Source organism: Carlito syrichta, unplaced genomic scaffold, assembly GCF_000164805.1.
Source record: "Carlito syrichta isolate Samal-C Ts95f unplaced genomic scaffold, Tarsius_syrichta-2.0.1 Scaffold302582, whole genome shotgun sequence".
Taxonomy (NCBI): Eukaryota; Metazoa; Chordata; class Mammalia; order Primates; family Tarsiidae; genus Carlito; species Carlito syrichta.
Genome location: NW_007246678.1, coordinates 984254 through 995547, shown reverse-complemented (window position 1 = coordinate 995547; position 11294 = coordinate 984254). Strand labels below are relative to the sequence as shown.

The 11294-nt window shown below is 38.8% G+C and overlaps 1 protein-coding gene across 4 annotated transcripts in view; it reads right to left on the bottom strand.

Annotated features, from left to right (window-relative positions):
• Nucleotides 1–904: 904 nt before the first annotated feature.
• Nucleotides 905–11294, bottom strand: part of SUCLA2 (succinate-CoA ligase ADP-forming beta subunit) — a 64154-nt gene continuing 53764 nt past the window's right edge. For 3 of the 4 annotated variants that reach the window (XM_008056956.2, XM_021711780.1, XM_008056957.2), the window contains 3 exons: nucleotides 6724–6844; nucleotides 5558–5646; nucleotides 911–1693 (listed from right to left, as the gene is read on the bottom strand). In XM_008056956.2, coding sequence (XP_008055147.1) covers nucleotides 1619–1693; nucleotides 5558–5646; nucleotides 6724–6844 — 285 coding nt within the window. In that variant the 3' untranslated portion in view covers nucleotides 911–1618. Of the gene's footprint in view, nucleotides 1694–5557; nucleotides 5647–6723; nucleotides 6845–11294 lie in introns of all 4 variants that reach the window. The other variant, XM_008056958.2, reaches the window with a different exon arrangement.

Here is an 11294-nt window from a genome sequence, read left to right as displayed (position 1 = left end):
GTGGCAATTTCTGAAAGAACTAGAAATTGACCTTCCATATGACCCAGCAATTCCCCTATTGGGAATATACCCGGAGGAACTCATATCAGTCTACAAAAAAGATACCTACATGGAACCATGTTGCCCATCAAAGCTGAACAGGATTTTAAAAATGTGGTACATATACACAATGGAATATTATGCAGCCATAAAGAAGGACAAACATACAGACTTCACAGCAACTTGGATGAATTTAGAGTCAATCGTATTCAAGTGGTCTACCATAGAAACAAACAACAGAGTACCATATGTTCTCATAAGCAGACCTTGAACAATTATCATAATACTGTAAGAAAGAGATTGGCTGTAGTGGAAAACTGCCGGGGCGGGGGGGGGGGGGGTGGCAGATTAGGGAGCCTGCTAGGGGAGGGAGTGGCGTACCTCATCAACAAGGGTACCTGCATAATCAACGTTTGTATACCTAACCCTTTATTGCTCTCCACATCTTTATAATAATAATTTTTTTTAAAAGAGGACACTGAAATAGACAGAAATTCTGAAATTTACCAGTATGGTTAAACAATCTACTGCCTGGTCAGTATTTTCTTACATGGTGTTAAATAGCAAGTTTTATTCAGTGAACAAAAGGTCAATATATGTATATACATATATAAATACATATACATATATGGACACAAAGGACAATATGTTTTGTTTAGATGCTGTACTACATGGCACACACAAAGAGTAGAATTCCATTGAACTATCTATAGGCAGCTTTATAATATGTGCTGTCATGCTCAGCTATATGATCTGCAAATGGGTTCCTTATACCTATTTACTGTAATGATGAACACATCACCCCTTTTATTGTATTTACTTAAAAAAAAAAAAACAACTCAAAACAAAACAAAGAATCCATTAATCCAAATCACATTGGGAGATTTTTATTAATTTAAATTGACATTCTTAATTTTGTCTACCAAGTCCTTAGTAAGTATGCCTTTAATTGACACAAACCTACAGGTGTTTCTTACTACCACAGAATCATGAAGATTTGCAGTTATCAGTGTTTTGTAATGATTAAAACAATGTTCAAATAATTAACAAGTTACTTCACTGAAATACTTAAAAGAATATTTTGAGGAGTGTTTGAAAGCTCTGTTTATAAATAGTAATTGATATATGTATTATGTATTTGGTGCTGAAGATAAACACTTTTTATATAAAACATTGTTTTAACACAATGCTCTACTAATGAAGCTAGTTATTAGCTATAATATATTTTAACACTAAAGAATAAAGCTTTATCTTCATATTCATTTTATTTATAGGACTCTTATCAATGAAGAACTTTGTATCCAACAATAATAAACAGGCATATTGCAAATGACATTCTGTAGAAGAAGCAAGAAAGAATGGCTGCAACAAAAGAAACTAAATACCTGCATTATATGTTCTTTATACAGTCCATTCTGAATAGCAGAATGATGCAGACCAAATGCTTTTAAAAGTTTGTGTGCTTAGATGGCAATTACAATCCCCACACACTAAAAAGAAAAAGAACAATAACACAGAACACAGTATTCTTAACGATTATAGCACATTTAACACCTTCAGCCATCCACTAGGTTTCAGATCATATTGGCAACTGAAATTTCACATCCACATGTGCTTGCTTGGCTAAGGTCACTATTTCTGAGAGCTTTACCACCTGAAAGGGAAAAAAAAAAGCATTTTCACAAAAAAGTAAATTCAAAACTACAGGTCAGCATCATCTGCTCCTGACATCCAACCACAGACATTGCAATGGCTCGATGGTCCAGGATCACCCAAAGCGGATGATCCTCCTTCTAACGCATCATCAGAAGGCTGACTGAAGCCTAACACTACATCGCAATGCCTACATTCACCTCACTTTATCTCAACTAGGCATTTTATCATCTCATATCATCACAAGGGTAAGTACAGTCAAGTATTTTGACAGAAAGAGACCACATTCACATAAGTTTTATCACAGTACATTGTTATAATTGCTCTATTTTATGTCATCATTGTTAATCTCTTACTGTGTCTAATATATAAATTAAACTTTATCATAGGTGTGTATGTATAAAAATAAACATAGTACATATAGGATTTGGGACTATCTGTGGCGTCCACTGTGGCTCTTGGAACATATTCCCCACAGATAAGGGTATATTACCCTACACTCTGTATATCTACACATATACATATAATTTGCTTGTATTTAAAACAGAAAGATAAACCAAAAACTTCTTTAAAAAAAACAAAAAAACAATAGTTACCTGTGGGGATGAAAGAAATAGGAACTGATATGAAAGCTAGATTCTTTAAATATATGCTTTTTTTTGTAGTTTTGACTTTGGAACAATGTAAACAAATTTTAAAACTTCTTTTTTGTTTTTTCATTTTAAAAAAGCGAAACAATATTGAACTGGGGAAAAACACACAGAGAATTATTTCACATAAAATTTTAAAGTCCAGCAGGGCATGGTGGCTCATGGCTGTAATCCCAGCAATTTGTAGTTTCAGCTACTTGGAAGGCTGAGGCAGAAAGATCACCTGAGCCCAGAGGACTGTGGCTGCAGTGAGCCATGATTGTGCCACTGCACTCTAGCCTGGGTGACAGATGAGACCCCAATGCAAAACAAAACAAAAAAAATCCAAAAAGTTTTCAGAAATCCCCTAAAGGACAGAACAGCAGATAATTTCTTAATCTGCTCTCAGTAATCACAGTGTTGGTATTCTATTATAAAACTGTACTAAAGGACAGAGTAAATGAATAATTATGATAGTATGGCATAGGAGAAGGGAGAAACAGATGTCAGATTTAAAAAAAAAACAAAAAAAACCTATACTCCTGAATTTGCACTAGATATATCAGTTTGAACTCATATTTTCCTAGACTTGTCACTTAAAAACTCCAGAAACAATAACCAACCCAATAGCCATGAGTACCCAAAAGGCCCCAAATGTGGTCTCCGAATACCATTGGGCTCATTCGAGGTCTGAGCCAAGAAATGCAAAGATGAGCCTGAAACATCTCATCCTACCAGAAAGCATCCTAGGGGTATGTCAGAAGGACTCAGGAGGCAACATGAAGAAGCAACAACCAAAAATCAAAGGTTGGATGATTTGAATCAATAAGAATAGCTGAAATGGACTGAACAACATCAAATGTTGTTCAAAATAGCATATAAGCAGAGTGTACATACATGCACACATGCATACACACACACACACACACACACACACACACACACACACACACGAAGACAAAAAAAAATTAAAGAAATAAAATATAAAAAATAAAAAGCTGGGTATGGTGGCTCACGCCTGTAATCCCAGCACCTTGGAAGGCTGAGGCAAGAGGATTGTCTTAGCCCAAGAGTTCGAGACCAGCCTGGGCAACTTGGCAAGACTTCGTCTCTACAATAAATCAAAAAATTAGCCAGGCATGGTGGTGCATACAGGTAGTTACAGCTACTTAGAAAACTGAAGCAGAAGGATACCTGAGCCTAGAAGGTTGAGGATGCGGTAGCCACGAGTACACCACCGCACTTTCCAGCATGGGCAACAAAGTGAGACCCCAACTCAAATTAATTAATTAATTTCAATTAATTAATAAATAAATAACATTTAAAAATAAAAACAAAAAAGCTTATTGTTTGTCCTACATAAAATGTACTTCATGATAATAAATAGTAGTTTCACACAGGTAAGTTTCACTTTTTATATGCATTCCTTATAATAAATGAAGGAATGACAATAAGAATAGCACCACTTTGCAACCACAAACAAAATACTGGCTCTAAGTCATGAACATCAATGGCTGTTAATACCATACAAAGAGAAATAATCTAACATTACACCTCCTTATGGACTTAGACAATACCAACTGCATATATTCTTGGTCCCTGCTCCCCAAAATCAAATACAAAAATGGTCAAGCCTATATATTGAACTACACAGTTTATACAAAATACAGGAGGCAGAGAACGTATTAAATAAACAACACCCAGGAATGCAATCATTAAAATCCAGACTATGGAAAATTCTACCATCAGTCTGGATTTTTCTTTTTTTGAGTTGGAGTCTCACTTTGTCGCCCAGACTGGAGTGCAGTGGCACGCCGCAGCCTTGACCTGCTGGGCTCCAGCAATCCTTCCACCTCTGTAGTCCCCAAGCCAGAACAACAGGTGCACACTACCACGCCCAGCTAATTTTTGATTTATTGTAGAGAAGAGGTCTCACCAAGTTGCCCGGGAGGGTCTTGAACCCGCGGGCTCAGGCAATCCACTCACCTCAGCCTCCCAAAGTACTGGGATTACAGGCTGAGCCACCAAGCCCGGCCTAGATTTTTCAACAAATATACTACAGAAAAGAATAAATTTAAAAAAGAGAGAGAGAGAAGCAAGGCAAGGGTTGCCCATAAATTAGTTAGTGACATACTGGCCAACTGCAGAGACTTATCTTGATCCTTAACTTAGACAAAAGATATGAAAGAATCATGGAAATTTCAATACTGACTAGATTCTTTTTTATAAAACATAACCATGATATCTTTACCCCACCTAAAACAAATAACAGTAATTCCTTTATATCATTATCAATAGCTTCATCTTATATAGATACATGATGAAATGTATAAAGTCATATAGGTCTAAGATTTGCTTCACAGTTGTGGAAGTAGGCAAGGATACAGATAAAACAAGATTGAGCATGAGTTGACAACTGTTTAAGATGGATCACAGGCATAAGAGGTTCTGACAAAGATTCTCTCCTTGACCAAACTCTCATCAAGTTTTTCTGAACTCTCTTCTGAATTTGGCCTTGACTTTTGGCTTTCTGTATTTGTACAGTGTCCAACTTTAGCAAGAATCCTACTTACATCAATTTAGTCAGGATCCCCCCTTACCCATATTTCCCTTTAATTTTTTGGCTGGGCATGGTGGCTCAGCCTATAAACCTAGCACTTTGAGAAGCCGAGGCAAGAAGATTGCTGAGCCCAGGGATTCGAGACCAACCTGGGTAACTTGGTGAGACCTCATCTCTAAAATAAGTGAAAAAATAACCCAGGCATGGTAGCATACACCTGTAGCTCCAGCTATTTGGAAGGCTAAGGCAGAAGGATCACCTAAGCTCAGCAGGTAGAGGCTGTGGTGGCCATGAGTGTGCCACTGCACTCCAGCCTGGGCGACAGAGTGAGACTCCAACTAAAAACTAATAATAATAATTTTCCATCCACTGTCCCCACCCTTCTCCTCAGTTATAAATCCCACGTTTTCTTGTTGTATTTGGAGTTCAGCTCAGTCTTTCTCCCTTAGTGCAAAACCCCACTGCAATACTCTGTATACTTACTGCAATACTCCCCTGAATAAAGGCTGTCTTATCATTCTTTAACAAGTATCATGAATAACTTTTTGTTTAACAGTTCATTGCACTCATATTTAGCTAAATCACTAATTATTATTAATAATTAGCTGGTTCATTCTAGAATCTAAGTATTTATCCACCGTGTAAATTTGTTCTCAAGTTAACACTGCCCATTTACCATTCTAGCAGCTTCATCCAAGTCATCACAAGCAAGAATTTTAAGTCCACTGTCTGCTATCAGTGCCTTAGCATCATCAACTCGTGTACCTGGAAAGAATTTATGTAAATATAAATAAGTGCTTTAAATATATACACCAAGGCATTTAAAATGTTTGCTACAACATGTTACAAGCACAAAACTTCCACAAAGGAGTATTTCCATCACTTAACATGAATGCTACTAAATCAAAGAAAATACTGCAAAAAGGTCAGGCACAGTGGTTCAGACCCATAATCCCAGCACTTTGGGAGGCCGAGGCAGGAGGATTGCATGAGGCCAGGAGTTCCAGATCAGTTGGACAACTTAGCGAGACCTCATCACTACAATAAATAAATTAATTAATTAACCGGATGTGGTAGTATGCGCCTGTAGTTCCCACTACCTGGAAGGCTGAGATGGAAGGATCACCAGAGCCCAGCAGGTCAACACTGGGGTGGCCGGAAGCTGGGCAACAGAGTGAGACTCCAACTCAAAAAAAAGAAGAAGAAAAGAGAAGACTGTAAAAACCTGGAGTGATCTCATAAAATATTTTGCCTTCCCATATCCATGGTATTTTCAGGCAAGTCAGAGTTCAAGATAAATTATAACAAATAACCCGGGCTCAGTGACTCAGCCTGTAATCCCGTGCCTTTGGGAGGTTGAGGTAAGTGGATTGCCTGAGCCCGCGGGTTCGAGATCCGCCTGGGCAACATGGTGAGACCTCATCTCTACAATAAATCAAAAATTAGCCGGGCATGGTAGCGCACGCCTGTAGTTCCAGCTACTTGGAAGGCTGAGGCAGAAGGATCGCCAGAGCCCATCAGGTTGAGGCTGTGGTGGCCAGGAGCGGCCACTGCACTCCAGTCTGGGTGACAGAGTGAGACTCCAACTCAAAAAAAAAAAAATTACAGCAAATAAAAAATATTATTAAATTATACTAAGCAAAACTATGAACATCTTGTCCTAATGTTAGAAATATTTTTTAAACTATGGTTTTTAAATTTCATATTATATAATGCTTTCATTTAAAAGACACACAGCTATTTAAAAGTATATTTAAAACTATATTTTAAATGAACCAAACTCCACGAAAATATTAACTCTTAAGCAATTAGGAAAAATTACAAGATACCTTTTACACTCACCTTGTAACCGTACCACAACAGGTATTTTAATTTCTAAATCTTTTACTGCCATGACTATACCCTGTGCAATGACATCACATCGCATGATTCCTCCAAAAATGTTGACCAGAATAGCCAGTACCTGTGAAGAGTGTTTTGAATGATTAAAATTTTAAAGGAATGATTATTTTTCCTTCCTTCCCAAAAAATGCTAGTATCTGTGTCTCATAAGTATTAATTCCACGGAAAGATTTTCAAGCCAGGCCACCATAGGCTCTTCTAGTCCTCATTATTGAAGTCTACGTAGTCCAATGCCCACCAGAACTTATTTCTACCTCCTTGGGTAATTTCAACTCCTGGTTCACATTCTCTTCTCTATTATATCCCACATGAGCAAGACCTTCTAATTCCGTTTACTTTCTCCTATTAAACCCAACCATTCACCTTCAGGACTACCCCAGGTCATACTATAAGACAATAGCATGTGCAAGATCTCCAATTTGGTGTTCACCACCTATTATTTCTTCATTTATTCCTGTAGGAAAACAGGCTGTCGCATGGCAAGAGTGACACCATCTTGAAGCAAAACCACCATAATGACTGATGTTTGACTCCCGCATACCAAGGTGTTCTGCATCAAGGACAAGAAGAAACAATGCCTACTGCAGAATACCCGTCATAAAGATGCCTATCTATTTCCCCAGTGGTCACAAGTTTTCACAAGAGGGTCTGAGACATAGCCACACGTTTTATCAAAAATCCTTGCTATATAAAAAATACTTTCTGGAGGACAGGCATGGGGATCCACCATCTCACAGCTGCCCAAGACATGGCTTCTGTTTGGAAGTCCTTATTACAATGTTTCCTTCTGAGAAACTGGATTTGTCAGCCTATTTCTTCAGTCTCTCAGATTCCCCAGTCCTTGAGGGGCTACTCACTGCAAAAAAAAGTCTCCATCAACACAACCAACTTTTAATACAAATTAGATCCTCAGAATCACCCAAATTCTGTATGCCCACTCCTGACTACACTTCACATCCAAACTTCAGGGCCTGTTTGGGTCAGCATTCTTTCATCATCACACTGACAGTTCTGAATCAGTGTTCTCCTACCCTTTCCAAAATAATCTTTTTTTTTCTTTTTTAAAGAGGCTCAGCCAGTGCAGTGGCTCACGCCCATAATCCCAGCACTTTGGGAGGCCAAGGTGAGAGGATTACCTGAGCTCACAGGTTCAAGACCAGCCCGAGCAACTTGGTAAGATCTCATCTCTTTAAAAAAAAAAAAAAGAGACTTAGTTCATGCAGCTACACCAGAGCTTCTCAAACAGTGAGAAAAATACGGGTTGTAGATACACCAAAATATTGTCCCCCTGGGACAGCGAAGGAGGTTCTAGAACAGCCAGAACCTCACAGCCAGTGGACACTCACTACAAGAAACCTTTATCTACCTTCAAGGCCCCATTGAAATATCTTCTGTACAAGCTATGACATGAAAATGGTTGAGACACACTGAGCTATACTACCCATTCCTTATCTTTATCGCTATTATTTCTACCCTCAAAAAATAAAGCAGCCAGGCTCGGTGGCTCAGCCTGTAATCCCATGCCTTTGGGAGGCTGAGGTGAGTGGACTGCCTGTGCCTGCGGGTTCGAGACCCGCCTGGGCTGGCGAGACCTCATCTCTACAATAAATCAAAAAGTTAGCCGGGTATGGTAGCGTGCGCCTGTAATTCGGCTACTTGGAAGGCTGAGGCGGAAGGATCGCCGGAGCCCAGCAGGTCGAGGCTGTGGTGGCCGGGAGCGGCCACTGCACTCCAGTCTGGGAGACAGAGTGAGACTCCAACTCAAAATAAATAAATAAAGCTTTAGAATTCACAATGGACTAGAACTCATAGTAGACTTTGGCACCTCTCTTATCTCCCTCCCTCCCACCTCACTCTAGACAGCTTCAATACTCACCACAAGGCATCATCTAATAGCCTAGTTCCTGGATCTCTACCAAATCACTTTCACCTGCAGTTCATGTCAACTATTACTACCAAGGATAAATCCTGGACTGGACCAGAATAAATGTCTCCAGAATATCAAACGTGTAAATCCCACTCTCTGTTCATCTTTCTTCCCTTTTAAGTTTAATGCCCTTCGCCTCTAAGTCCATCAAACCCAATCTTCCCCTCTTAAAAGTCTCTAGTCCCTCAATCTCGCTCCAATCTCCCAGTCTATCAGCTTTCAACCAATCTTTCTTGAAGCCTGGAAACTACAGCTGAGCAATTCAAAGACACTGCGGACTCCCTACTCAATTCTGTTATAACCATTCCTCTGCCATCCCTGTTCAAACAGTGCATCTTTGGATGATTCCAGGAACAGTTTATTGAAGAAAAAGGAAAAAAGCAAAAATAAAATCTCAAACACCAGCACAACGTGAAGAGTCTAATGATGATTAATCAGCAACCCTCTCCTGAGCAGTCTGTCTCGTATCTCTCTCTTCATAAGCCTCCTATCCCATTCATGTCTCTAACTTTTAGCATATGACCTTTCTCTAGTAATACTTCAGGAAAGAAGTAACCTCCTTTCCAAAGCTAACCGAGCTACCTAATTAACTCCACCTAATTACTCCTCCAGGTCTTCACTCATCCAGCTATACTCACTCTCTTCTATAACTTCAAATGTATTTTCTTCCTCCAACTAGAAATAGCTAAACTTCTTGATCTTCTAAACAAAAGTCAGCGCTCAATTCTACCTCCCAAACAATAATAGCACTATGTCCCTTTCATGCCTTTGTTAAAAAAAAATCCCCAAAGAGTGATCTTTCCTGGATGTCACCCACTCCTTTAATTCCCAATCAATTCAGTACATTACAGTCTGGTCTCTGCCCCCATTGTCTACACTAGTCTTACTAAGGTTCCTAATCATTTTTCCGCCCATATTCTGCTTGATCACTCCTATAGCATCTGACACGGTTTACCCAACATCATACTTCTCAAAACTCTGGCCTTCAATGTCTCCAGATCTGCTCCTATCTCTCTGTCAGTTTTTCTCTCTTTCATTTGAGTGAGTCTTCTTTCTCTGCTCAATCTTTCAACACTGAGAGGCCAGGTTCCATTCTTGGCTTCCTCATCTTATTTGCATGGATCATCTTACTAACTTCCAAGACTTTTTCTCAGTACGCTAAGGATTCTCAAATGTACCTGCAACCATTATAGGAAGAATAATAACTTTTCAACCAACATTCCACTAGATTAGTCACCATATTAATCAACCCAAACTTAACACATTCATTCGGAAATACCAATTCTTCCACTTTGCCTCTCACAGCATGAAAGCATTACCACCCAATGATTCTCCCCAGCCAAAAGTTCGAATGTTAATTTAACCAACAACTCTCCATCCCTCCCTCAAAAAGAGAAAAAATAATGAATTTAATGACGTTATCTCAGAAATCCTCTAAATTATTTCTTCACTTTATTCTTACTATCAGGGATCTCTTCATCTTTTTGGAAAAGCTAGCAAATTGGTCTCTCCAGTCATGTCTCCCTACTTTTCATTTCACCCTTTACTAGCAGAGTTATCACCTTTAAAAAAAAATAGGCTAGGCATGGTGGCTCACGCCTATAATCCCAGCACTTTGGGAAGCCAAGGCAGGAAGATTGCTTGAGCCCAGGAGTTTGACACCAGTCTAGGCATAGCAAGACCTTGTCTTTACAGAAAATAAAAAAATTAGCCCAGTGTAGTGGCATACAGCTATAGTCCCAGCTACTCGAGAGATTGAGGCTGCAGTGAGCCATGATCATGCCCCATCAGCATTCCAGCCTAGATGACGGAATGATCTCTCAACTAAAAACAAAAAAAAAATTAAAAAGCAAAAAATTAATAAACAAAAAGGCAGAGGATAGATATATGTGTTTGTATATGTATTGGAGTAGGGAGTTAAAATCCAAACTCCTTAACTACAGAGATCTTCACAATGTGGTTTCCATTTGGCAACATTATCTCTCATCATTTATCCCAATAATGCTATATCCTTACACATAAGCATATTACCATTCCATGAACATAATGGCTCACTCTGGACTCCATGCCTTTGCTCATTTTCTTTCCCTTGCCTAACTCATTTAATTTTCAAGATAGCTCAAGATATCATCCATTCAGTGAAGGCCAGCCTGATTCTCCCAGTTTTTAGCTTTGTCTTCTGTTTCTCCACAGCACCACATTCTGTTTATCACCCCCATATGACTACAAATACCTTAAGGGAAGGGCCCATGTATTCCCAAGTCCAAGCATGATAATCAACACAAAGAGACATAATAAGTATACAGCTACTTCACTGCTATCCACACTGTCACTCTTGGTTCCTGTTCTAATTCCAATGCCCTTCATGTCAGCCCCTAACACTAGAAATCTTCATATAATTTTCTTCATACTTACATCTGGGCCCTAAAAGCCAGGCTTAGAAAAATAAATAACTAGAATTCTAATTCATCTTAGTACTCAAGAAGATCAAGATACTTAGATTCAGTCTTTAATACTCTGCTTTTAGAATTTGTGCCAAAAGAAGCTATAGAAATATAATACCAATAAATTTTTTTTTTTTTTT